Genomic DNA, 12,546 nt, shown 5'->3' on the forward strand with positions numbered 1-12,546 from the left:
GCAGACACATTTGGAAGAAGTTTTAAAGTATAGATTGTCTGAAGTTGTCATTAAAGTATAAGAGGTTTAGTTTTGAATTTGAATATATATTTGAGTTTGAATATATAGCAAACTATCTATTATAGCATTTAAAAAACCTATTATGTAAAGGAAGATCTGTTGAAGGAAATTATAAATGGAAGTAAAAGAGTATATTTTTGGGTAACTTTTACATTTTACACAATTTCAAATTTATAGAAACTTTGCAGGAATACTACAAGGAAATATATGCTCTTTACCCAGATTCATTAATTATTTACATTTTGCCCCATTTGTTTATGATTTTCTTCCTTCTTTCCTTCTTCCCTTTTTCCCTCCCTCCCTTCCTTTTTCCTTTCATCCATTTATCTGTCTATCAATTTTTTTTTTCCTGAACCATTTGAGAGCAAGTTGGAGATACTCACTTACTGGGCATTCACTACTAAATACATGTATATTCCCTAAAGATAAAAAGACATTGTCTTATATCACCGTAGTAAATTATTGAATTTTTATTAATTAAAATTTTGTTGAATTTATTAAATTTTATTAAAATTTTTATTAAATTAAATTATTAAAACTAGAAAATTTAACAGTGATACAATACTTTTAAGTAACCTATATTCAGGCTTCTCCAATTGTCTGAACAATGTCTTTGATAGCTAATTCCCTTCCCCCATTGAGGACCCAACACAAGGTCATGCATCACATTTAATTGTCCTGTCTCTTTAGTCTCCTTTAATTTGGGAGATTTCCTCAGCCTTTCATTGTTTATTTTGGGTTTAACATTTTTGAAGAGTGTAGGTCAGTTATTTTATAGAATGTTCCACATTGTGGGGATGTCTGATGTTTTCCCATTGAGAGATTCAAGTTAGACATTTTGGTCAGAAATACCACAGAAGTGATTTTGTATCCTCCTCAGAGTACACCATATTAGTGATTTTTTCAAAACAGGTATAGTTCTGTTGAAGGTATTATTGCTCATGTGGGGAAACATCCCTCAGAAACTCTTCTCTTTGGTTATGTGTGTAAATAACATTCACATTCCTCCCTTCCCTCAGAAGTATACAGTCTGGGAATGTATTTGCATTGAGAACGTAAGTGTGGTAAATTAATAATGAAAGGTGCAGTGATACTTGGAACTTTGAACAGTAAGCATTTTTCGTTTCCTTTTCTAAAAGGGGAAGTCAATTTGAGAGTAGCCGGAGCGGGGCAGCTTATATTGGTGGGATTTGCTCGTTGCTGAAAGGAGGAGGCGTGAATGAAGTAGGTGTGAACATCTGTACAATACAAAGTGGTATGATGGCTGAAAATGTTTTCCTAATATTTAAGAGATAATTTCTCATATTCCTCATTCTCTAGATGTTAGGTTGTTTTATTCACAACCAATATGGTTGCTATAAATGACCGGAGGACAGAGAATAGGAAAATAATGGAAGATAGTATTTGATAATTCTGTTCATATTCTACTTAGAATAATCTCCAAATTTAGCTATTTACAAATTATATAGATAAAATCTTTACTTTTATCCTTATTGAAAATAAGGCCCTATCTATGCTTTGGCTGATTTCCTGGAGAACTGAGTAATTCTTGAAGCATTGGCTGACTACCTAACAACCCAATTGGAAATATTCTTCCTTCTTCAATATTTGGCAAAGTTTGGGAGAAAAAAATAGACTAAGTTTTCCAAAGAGTTTCTTTTACCCCTAAGGCACTAAGTCTGATGGAAGTGATCTAAAAGAAAAATACTTGAATCAACATATTGAAAAAAGTATCTTTAGGTCTCAAGTTTCTTTTGCCCACAGATCATTACCACTTCCTGTTACTCATACCATTTGTTTTCTGAAGCCACATTCTATTTAATTTGGGGAAATTTTGGGCATGCAAATGGACACACAAAAATGAACAAGTTCCAAATAATTTACACATTTACTTTTATTATTTTCTAAAAGACTGACTTATGTATATTACAAGTATTAAGTTTTTCAGAAATGTCACTAGTGAAATTTGGACTCAGACTTAATTTTCTAAACCCGAAAAGTGGTGATTCCCTGGCTTCTAGTCTTCCCTATAAGATTGAATCAAACATAGGTTTATTTCTTACAACTTTTTTCTCAAATGCTCCATCGTTCAGCTTTAGCTACTGTATGTTTAACCTCTACTAAATAAGAGGCTTAGAAATTACGTATTTCCAACTATGTTGTGTCATTTTTCTCTGGCCCATCTTAAATAAAAAATAATTCCCATTTACACGTATTTTGTTTTTGCTCTTGTTTTTCAGTTTGGGAAAACTGATTTAATGGCAGTTACACTCGCCCAGTCGTTAGCCCATAATATTGGTATTATCTCAGACAAAAGAAAGTTAGCAAGTGGTAAGTTCACCTTTGTGGTTTAGTTGTATTTAAAATAGACTCTCTATAAATATTTTGGAGAATGAGATTTTAAATTCAGTTGCTTAATCAAACGAGTTTGGGTGATGGTATAAGTTAAACAGCTGGGGTATATAATATTTTCTTCAAAAGTTATACAAGATAATGTTTGCCCTGTAGGTGAAAATGTCTCCATGTGTAATTAACATTTAAAGCTATGTGATGATAAATTCATTGTTGAATTTAAAAAAGGACAAAATAAGCTCTGTTTGGTAATTTTAAATGGTCTCGTAGAGAATCCTAGGCGTGTAGGTTCAAGGCATACTGTTTTATTATGGTTTATTTAAAACATCTCTTAGTATGGCCACAGAGGAGAGTTTGCCTGCTAAAGGGCTCAGTAAAATATGGACCTGGTAAACTATGCTGGGACTAGCATCTAGGAAGAATATATTTTCCCAAGTAGGTAAAGTTAATTCACCAGGAATAGTCAAAAGTCATGTATTTGGAGTAAGTTGATTAGAATCATATTTATCTTATTATTTAATAACATATAAATGATTGTTTATATTAATAATAACTATTACCATTTATGAAGTGCCCATTAAAAGACAGATAATTGAATGCCAGTATTATCTACTTCTAGATACTCATTTAATCCTCAAGATAATCCTGCAAGATACCCATTATTAGCCCCATTTTACAGAATAAGGTGACTGGATGTTAAAAGGGTAATGCCTCCAAGATTACTCATATATTAAGTGGCAAGCCCAGGTTTTGAACCCAGGTAGTTTAAGCCTACCTTCCTGCACCTTCCTTGGTGCAGAGGTTTTAAAACTGGACAAGAAATTGTAAGAATTCCCATAAGGGACTGTGAAACCAGAATCCTATAGTGATGCTATTTCACTGGTATTAGATTGTTAAGCCATTTTAAAGCATTTTAAATGAATGCTTTAAAAATAAGGCCACTTGTTAAAATATCAAGGTTTTAATTTAGTAAAAATTATAAAATCTTGATATGGTCCAAGTAGATTTTTGTTATTATGAATTGCATGCAAAACTTCAAATATAAGGAAACTTAGAAAGCAGGTATTACTTCTTAAAGGTATTTAAGGAATAAAGTGAAGATATACTTTTAAAAACTAATGCACCTGTTTTCACTTCATAAAAAGGCATTTGTATTCATTTTCTCTTAGGTGAGTGTAAATGTGAGGACACATGGTCTGGATGCATAATGGGAGACACTGGGTAAGCCACTTCTATTTGAAAATAACTCACTTCCTTTCTCTGCTGTGCTGTGGGCTCCTTAGGAATATGACACCAACAGCTTAGTGTGTGGAACCTCACCATCGACATTAAAAAGAAAATTGGATGTAGAGCTTCTCAATGGCTCTCTATTATAAGATATTTTCATAAAATAGTCTCTTATTTATGAAAACAGTTGTTGTCAGTTAAGATAGAAGAGCAAAGACTTTGTTAGCCTTTCATCTAGGCTAGAAATGTAAGTGAGGAACAGCTTTGTTCTTCATGGCTTACCTACTAATTTTCTTTTCTTTTGTCTTCAATTCCAATTAAATGGGTTGTAAACAGTAGTGTGCTGGTAAGCTGATTCTCAGAATAAAAAACAAGAAAAGAACCTGGATTTGTAGCTTTCTCTGATTTTTGTAGTGTAAGTATTCCTAAAATGGCTGATTTCAAGCTGCCAGAGTGTGGAAGAGATGTGTATACTCTGCTCTCCTGAGACAGGTTTTCATTTCTCTACCCTTCGACACACTGTCAGGCACTAATCTTGTATTTATTTTTTCTTAGTAAATTGTACAACCATTCCTTTCATGCCAAGATCATCACTACTCCTTACTTTCAACTTTTATCATCTTGAGCTTTTATTATCTTAATAACATTCCAGATACCCAGGCAAATTTCAGCCTCCCTCTCTCCCCTCCTGAATTCCATTTCCGTCCTCACTGAAAAGGCATAAAGAGAAGAGTGAACCCTTGTATTCCATCACCCGGCCTAAAAAAATACTTCCTACATAGTTAAATCCCCCTTCTGTTCTCTCTTGTTGCTCCCCAACCCCAGCCAAAGTCACTACTGTCTTCAATTTGGTTCATATTATTCACAAGCCCCTTTTAATACTTTTATTGTTTATATGTGTATGTTGAAGTAATACATAGCATTGCTTTGCATGTTTTTAGTTTATATGAAAGGAGTCATACTATATGGACTCTTCTGTGATTTGCTCTTTTTGATCTTTATAAGATTTATCCATGCTGATAATATACAGTTCTAGTTCATTGAATGTATAAGGCACAAATTCCTCCATTCTCCTCTTCCTGCACATGAATCATAGCATTTTCCTGCTCAGAACTTTTGTTGAGTCTCTGTTGTCTGAAGAATAAGGTTTAGAGTTCTTCCTCCCATACTTGGATATACATAATCTTTCTTCATCCTCATTTATAACCTCATTTTCCCCTGCTATTCATGGTTGGTTTGCTTATTATGATAGTTATACAGGGGTTTCCAGCTTTTTTGATCTTCTAACCATAATCCTACATGGATTTTTTTTTAAAGATTATTTATTTATTTATTTATTTATTTATTAGAGACAGAGAGAGGCAGAGGCAGAGGGAGAAGCAGGCTCCCTGCAGAGCAGGGAGCCCGATGTGGGACTCGATCCCAGGACCCTGGGATCATGACCTGAGCCGAAGGCAGCCGCTTAATTGACTGAGCCACCCAGGTGTCCCTCCTACATGGATTTTAAGCTTCTTAAAAATTTGCTCACCATAAATGTACATTAATTTCCAGCCTCTTTTGATTCCTTTGATATATTCTTTTCATTTGGAATTCTTTCTCTCTAACCACATTTCTAGCCATTTGAGATTTATTATAATTTTAACTCCTGCATTGTAATTTAATTCCGTATGTCCTTATGCTTTGCCTCACCAATTAGTTGTGAATCTTTGAGGATTACATCTACACTAATAGGTATTTCTGTTTGACCTCACACCATAATCTCTTGACACACTTGATTTTCAATAAATATTTATTGATATTTTCATTTTGAGCTCCCAAGAAATGTTTGAAAAGGAAGATAAATGATAGAGGGAATGTATATGCAAACATGTATTAAAATATTTTTCAAAATATCTTTGGACTTTCTGTTTAGTAATAAAAGGGAATGATAAAAGTCCTTATCCATAATTGTAATTTTACAACACTTACTAAATTCCACGCTAGAGGTTCTGTCTTTTAAAAGCTATTTAGTATGGTTGATTATTCTGCTTAATTACTAAAAACAAAATTTTATAGGCAGTCTGCCTAGACTAAGCATAATGTGTAGCAAAATCAAATGGCAACACTCAGAAACGTACATAGCTCTTTGCATTAGAACTCCTCTTACATCAAATGGATGTGTGCAAGAGAAAAGCTTTTTAAAGAAAACGTCTGGCGTGATGCTCTATATGATTTGAGCTGTGTCAGACATCACACAACAGTACTAATTATGGACCTGTATTTCCTGTGGGCACCTCCCCTCTCGTTTCTACTTTCTGAAGTCTCCGCGCACTGCTGCGTGTTGGAAAGCATGTTGAAATGAAAATCAGTCCTACTTAAAGGTATAAAAATTAAAATTTTGAGAAAGCATTGAATATAATAGATATGTTATTGATAATTCCATGGTATTCTATTTTATTAATGTATCAACAGTTAACAGTTTTCTTCTAAACATTTACCTGATTTTCATGGCATTTGCTATTACAGATTGTGCTACTCTAAGTTCCTTTGTTCATTCATCTTTGTATACATAGCTAGTTATTTCCTCAAGAAAAATTTCTTAAAGTAGAATTACTAGATTTAAGGATATTTCTCATTTTGAAGGTTCTTCATACATATTGCCAAATTGTTCTCTAGCCACATTTCTTTTTCTCTTTCTTTTTTTTAAAGATTTTATTTATTTGAGAGAGAGAATGAGAGAGAGCACAAGAGGGAAGAGGGTCAGAGAGAGAGGCAGACTCTCTGCTGAGCAGGGAGCCCGATGTGGGACTCGATCCCGGGACTCCAGGATCATGACCTGAGCCGAAGGCAGTCGCTTAACCAACTGAGCCACCCAGGCACCCACCACATTTCTTTTTCTTCTGATCCTTTTATACTTTTTTTTTTTGGTATACCTTTTTTTTTTTTTTTTTTTATTTTGACATAATCTTATAAGAAAAGTTGCAGGAATAGTAACAAAGAACCTTTTTGTCCTCTGAATCATAAGTCACTAGCATTGTACCTCATCACCCCCAAACACCTCAGTGTGCATTGCCTACAAACAAGTGCATTCTCCTACAGAACCACAATGCAACCAATAAAATTATCTAATTTTTAGCCCTCACTCAAAATTAGCCCTGTATTTCAAAAAATGCCACTTTAACAGATGGTTCAGAATCAATCTTATCTTCCTTCAGTCTGAAACAGTTCCTCAGTTTTCTTTGACTTTCATGACTTTGGCACATTCATAGATTATAAGTCAGTAATTTTATAAAATCTTCTGCAGTTTGGGATCCAGTTTTTATATTTAAGAAAGACTCATTATTCCTGTTCTTTGATTGAAAATATAGGTATGTGTGTGTTTCTTTTGAATGCATATGCTAATAATGAACAGCCCATAGTCGCTATTAATCACCAAATGGAGAATTTAGAAATATGCTGGTAGAATCAAAGTCTTAGGGCTTTAACACAAATGCTGTACATATGTGGAATTTATTCTTTCATTTTTAAGAATAATGTTACAATTTTAACAATGTTCAAGTTTAAGACTAACATACAGACAAGGGGGACTAAAATTATATCCAGTTACTGCTTTTCTTCTGCCTTACAGGTATTATCTTCCTAAAAAGTTCACCCAGTGTAATATTGAAGAGTATCATGACTTTCTGAATAGTGGAGGTGGTGCCTGTCTTTTCAACAAACCTTCTAAGGTACTAAGTGTGATCAGAGTTATTAGTTATTAATCTTTCTAGGGTATTATTAAGTGTAAATTTCTAACCATTGGATCTTACAAAAAGAAAGTTTTCCAACTTGGCTTTTATGTCCATATGTTAGATATGCAAAATATCTGCATTCTGAAGTCAGCTTTAATCTTTGGTATTTTGGGCTATTCTTTTTTTTTTTTTTAAGATTTATTTATTTGAGAGAGAGAGAGCTTGTGTGTGAGTTGGGGGAGGGGCAGAGAGGGAGGGAGAGAGAATCTCAAGCAGACTCCATGCTAAGCACAGAGCTCAACAGGGGAATTGACACAGGGCTCTATCCCGAGTCACCCAAGCACCCTGACGTTTTGGGCTATTGTGATGGAAATAGAAAGCAGGTAGAAATAAGACTGTGTGCTTTCTGAAAAATGATTAGTTTGCAAAGATGGTTTCATTTGCTTTTCTTTTTCTTTTCTTTTTTTTTTTTAAAGATTTTCTTTATTTATTTGACAGAGAGAGACACAGCAAGAGCAGGAACACAAGCAGGGGGAGTGGGAGAGGGAGAAGCAGGCTTCCTGCTGGGCAGGGAGCCCGATGTGGGACTCGATCCCAGGACCCTGGGATCATGACCTGAGCCCAAGGCAGACGCTTAACGACTGAGCCACCCAGGCACCCTCATTTGCCTTTCTTTTTCATTTTCTTGGTTCCTTTTTGTTTGTTTGTATATGTAATCACAGCTCATACTGATAGAAAGGGGGCATTTCTCCCCCTCATAACTCCCTGTCAGTGCTGCCTTTCAGAATGAGTAGTATGATTAAAATTGCTATTACTTCTCAGTATGAAAGCCAAGGCTGCAAAGGAGAAAGTCTTTGTGTACTTAGACTTTGTCAGAGGCCTTTCCAACTTGCAGAACAAACTCTGGTTACTGACTTGAAAGCAGGTCTTCCTCATGCATTTGGAAGTCGGCATGTTAAAGCAGAATTCTTGGTTCTTGTTAATTATGTGAACTGTTATGTTCTTCTTCTCACCACAGTGATGTCTGGTGTTGCCTTTATCATCATTTACCTGACTTCATTCCCTGTCTATTCCAGTGAAATTTAGAAAGTGTATCATATTGCTTTGAAAAGCAAAGTGACCATTTTAAAGACTCTTCGCAAAAGTTTCAGAAGGGACATTTGAACTAATTCCCTGCTGCTATAAATGAAAAACAATTCAAGTCTTTTTACAAAAATAACTGATTTTTCTGAGCTCAGAGTAAAATGATAAGTGGATTTTTCATCTGGATAAGTTTTAGTTTTGGCTTTCAAAGCTGTCTCATTTGTTATGATCCCTTTCAGCTGAAAATAGAATCTAGAGATGTGTTGATTATTTTGTAGGAGAGGAGAGAATATTTGGAATCAGGTGGGGATTTTGTTGTTGTCATTGCTGCTGCTTTTTTTATTGGTTTTTTCCCCCCCTCTAGTTAGTTAAGAAAGTGTGTGTGTGGGCATGTGTCTGTTGATAGGTGTGTGTTCCATCCCATTCTATAATATGTAAACTTTGACGAACTTCTAATTGAATATTACATAACTGGGACATAACAGCTACTTGGTAATTTTACCTATCACCGTAAGATAAGTTATGCTCAAAAGATAATGAAATTGATGGAGAGTTGAAAAATACAATAGTCTTAAAATGTACTCTTGTACATGCTAAAAGTTACTTCCATCTCTGGGGCCAGTTATTATTACTGCGTTCTGCAAAGCTATGTTAATTGGAGAGGCTATATTTTATATTAAATAAATCAGTGGATTTATTAAGTTTTGTGATGTTTTCCTAATTGTCTATAAAATAACTTCCTATTTCACAAGGATATATAGTTAGTAAATGGCTCTCACAGATGATTGAACTTGATCCTCCCAACAATTTTTGATGTAGATGGGCAGATAATATTATTATTATTCCTGCTTTAAATATTAAAGCACTTGTGCTCTGAGATGACAAGCCGTATGCCCAAGATAAAGTAGCTGAGCCAAGATTTGAACCCATACTTTCTGTCTCCAAATCCCTTGCTTCCTGCTTGAAATGAAATTTCAGGAATCAGTCTGGCTTGGGTTCAGTCAATGGCTAGGTCTTTTATTTCGGTGGCATTTACTGGAATCCATATGCATATTACATATGTAAATTTGAATTTCCAATCTGAAATGGAAACAGAAGTAGATACTTCTGTTCTCAAGTTTCCAGTTCTAAAGTTCTAGAGTTACGCTTTCAAGTTTAGGAAAATAAAAATATACTTGGAAATGACCGAAAGGTATACCAGATGTATGGTTGTGGTACTTATGGTCTCTCATAAGGTCTTTGATCTTGATTTATCCACATTTTATCCTTTTGGTTTCATCCCACAGCTTCTTGATCCTCCTGAGTGTGGAAATGGCTTCATCGAAACTGGAGAGGAGTGTGACTGTGGGACCCCGGCAGTAAGTCTCTGGGTGTTTTGATGATTTATTTTTTTTTATTTTTTTTTTTTTTTAGGTTATCCAGGGTCATTCCAGGTCCACTCACTGAGACAAACAGAGCTGGTGTTATGTTTGGAAATTTCATGGGATATATGGAAGAAAGATTATTATTGTGGGGTTATACATTTATTTAAAAAAAATATCCTGGTACTTTTAGAAAATGACACCATTTTCTGATGTTTTGAAAATCTTTGTATTCCTTAGGAGTGTGTCCTTGAAGGAGCAGAATGTTGTAAGAAATGCACCTTGACTCAAGATTCTCAGTGCAGTGATGGTCTTTGTTGTAAAAAGTGCAAGGTAAATAAATGTTGAGTAATGACTAATTGACAGAGACGAGGACATATTTGATTAAATCATTAAGGTTAGGCAAATATGATGTAATAACAAAAGTAGTGCCTATCATATATTAAGTGACTATGTTGCCAGGTTCTCTATAGGATCCTCATAAAATCTTGTGAAGTTTTGTTACTATTTTTATTCCTATCGAACAGTTGAGAACACTAAGGCATACAGTGGGTAAATGGTTGCCCAGGGTCTTGTACCAAGTAAGTCAGAGAGCTGGGTCCTGGACCTTGTTAAATTCCCCAGTTTGTCTTCTCATTACTGCTTACCTGAGGAACATGCACATTAACTGAAGCCAGGTGTTCCTAACCTTCAAATGAGGTTTTCCCTTTCTTTGTAAAGCCAAGTGGATATTCAAGAGATTCTTCTTTTCTTGCTGCTCTGCTTGGTGTATTTCTTGCATAAGTATAGGAGAAGCTATACTTTTATTTTATTTTATTTTATTTTATTTTATTATTTTATTTTAAAGATTTTATTTATTTATTTGACAGAGAGAGACACAGCAAGAGAGGGAACACAAGCAGGGGGAGTGGGAGAGAGAGAAGCAGGCTTCCTGCCAAGCAGGGAGCCCGATGCGGGGCTCAATCCCAGGATCCTGGGATCATGACCTGAGCCGAAGGCAGATGCCCAACGACTGAGCCACCCAGGCGCCCCAGAAGCTATACTTTTAGACATGATAACATCTTACGTGTATTACCATGCGTGAGATTTTAGAATGCATCTTTAGGCACATTGTTTTCATCCTCCCAATAGCATCCCATACCTGTCCCCAGATATTTAAGCCTTAACATCATGACTAAAAGTTATTTGAGGCTTACATTTTTCAAAGAAATCTATTTCTTTTTCTCTTCTCATAAAATCTGGTACAATATTCTACATTAGTTGCTGTGAGGTTTAGTATTCACCTTAGTATGTACATTTTATGGAGTCAGTGTCTGGGACTTACCCAGTAATTGGTACAGGTCCTTAGTAAATATTTGTTAAGTGGATAAATAAATATGCACAACACTCTTTTATTGATTATTTGCTGATCGACTAACTTGAGTCTAATGAGCTAAGGGAGAGTGGGACATGAATCTATCATAGTAAATATCTACTGAGTGCCAGAGATTGTGCTAAGCACTTTTAATTTATATCATCATGTATCTGGGTTTCTCCGTCCTGGCACTGTTGACATTTTTGGCTGGATGATTGTTTTGTTTTGAGGGTATGTCTTGTGTATTTTAAGTTATTTAGCAAATCCTTGACTTCTACCCACTTGATACAAGCACAACTCCTCCCACTTGTGACAACCAAAAATATTTCCAGACATTGCCCAGTGTCCCCTCAGGGGCAAAATCACTGCTGGTTGAGACCACTGTCATAGATAAAGCTCACAACCACACTTTTGGTTTTGAAAATGCGTTATTTTGGGATAGGCGTTATTACCCTTATTTTTCCATTTGAGCAATCCTGGTCTCAAGGAAGTGATACAACCTGCATATGCTCGTCCAGCTATTAAGGAATAGATGTGAAATTACATCCCAGATCTGCTGGCAGCAATTTCTGTTGTTTCTACTTTACCACTATGCCTCTGGCAGCTTAAGACAAGCAAGGCACTGGCAGAGACCTCTGAAAGCACTCTCTAAAAAAAGGAGGATTAAATCAAATACAAAACAGACATTTTAAGTTTTGGGTTGCATCATATATTTATTTATTTATTTATTTTTAAAGATTTTCTTTGTTTGACAGAGAGGGAACACAAGCAGGGGGAGTGGGAGAGGGAGAAGCAGGCTTCCCGCTGAGCAGGGAGCCCGATGCGGGGCTCGATCCCAGGACCCTGGATCATGACCCGAGCTGAAGGCAGACACTTAATGACTGAGCCACCCAGGTGCCCCTGCATCATCTATTTAGTCTGTCAGCTTCTCCACCTGCATAAAAAGGGTCCCTTTGTGATATGAACATGAACATTTCAAAGAACAAATACAAAATAATAGAATTACAATATATACAGGAAAATGTCATGATTTTAACTATCTTACAAAATAAGCTGCAGCTCTACCAGTCAAGTAAGAGCTTTTTGCCACTTTTTCTGTCTCTCGCCCCCAGTTCTTACGCCCATCCTAGACCCCTGGAGGAACCAGAGGCAGGAGAGTGAATGAATGGAGGGGGAATAGAAAAACAGGATGAGAAATCCTACGTATCTCTGTTTTTTCCTATGTGTATTTATGCTTAAAGCATCTGTGAGTCAGAGTTGGCAAACATTTTGGGTAAAGGATCAGGTAGTAAATAGTTTAGGCTTTGTGGGTCATGAGGTCTCTGTCTCAGTTACTGAACTCTGCCTTTGAAAGCAGCCATCAAAAATACAGAAACAAATGAGCATGCTTGTGTTCCAG

At 35.6% G+C, this 12,546-nt stretch overlaps 1 protein-coding gene across 18 annotated transcripts in view; it reads left to right on the forward strand.

Annotated features, from left to right (window-relative positions):
- Window positions 1-12,546, forward strand: part of ADAM22 (ADAM metallopeptidase domain 22) — a 213,146-nt gene that overhangs the window by 152,741 nt on the left and 47,859 nt on the right. For all 18 annotated transcript variants that reach the window (XM_073898755.1, XM_073898756.1, XM_073898759.1 and 15 more), the window contains exons 12-17: window positions 1,200-1,284; window positions 2,301-2,391; window positions 3,582-3,633; window positions 7,247-7,346; window positions 9,719-9,790; window positions 10,034-10,126. In XM_073898755.1, the coding sequence (XP_073754856.1) occupies window positions 1,200-1,284; window positions 2,301-2,391; window positions 3,582-3,633; window positions 7,247-7,346; window positions 9,719-9,790; window positions 10,034-10,126 (493 nt within the window). The remainder of the gene's footprint in view (window positions 1-1,199; window positions 1,285-2,300; window positions 2,392-3,581; window positions 3,634-7,246; window positions 7,347-9,718; window positions 9,791-10,033; window positions 10,127-12,546) is intronic.

Source organism: Callorhinus ursinus, unplaced genomic scaffold (genome assembly GCF_003265705.2).
Source record: "Callorhinus ursinus isolate GAN/ISIS: 27379988/994484 unplaced genomic scaffold, GSC_fseal_2.0 scaffold12, whole genome shotgun sequence".
NCBI classification, from domain to species: Eukaryota; Metazoa; Chordata; class Mammalia; order Carnivora; family Otariidae; genus Callorhinus; species Callorhinus ursinus.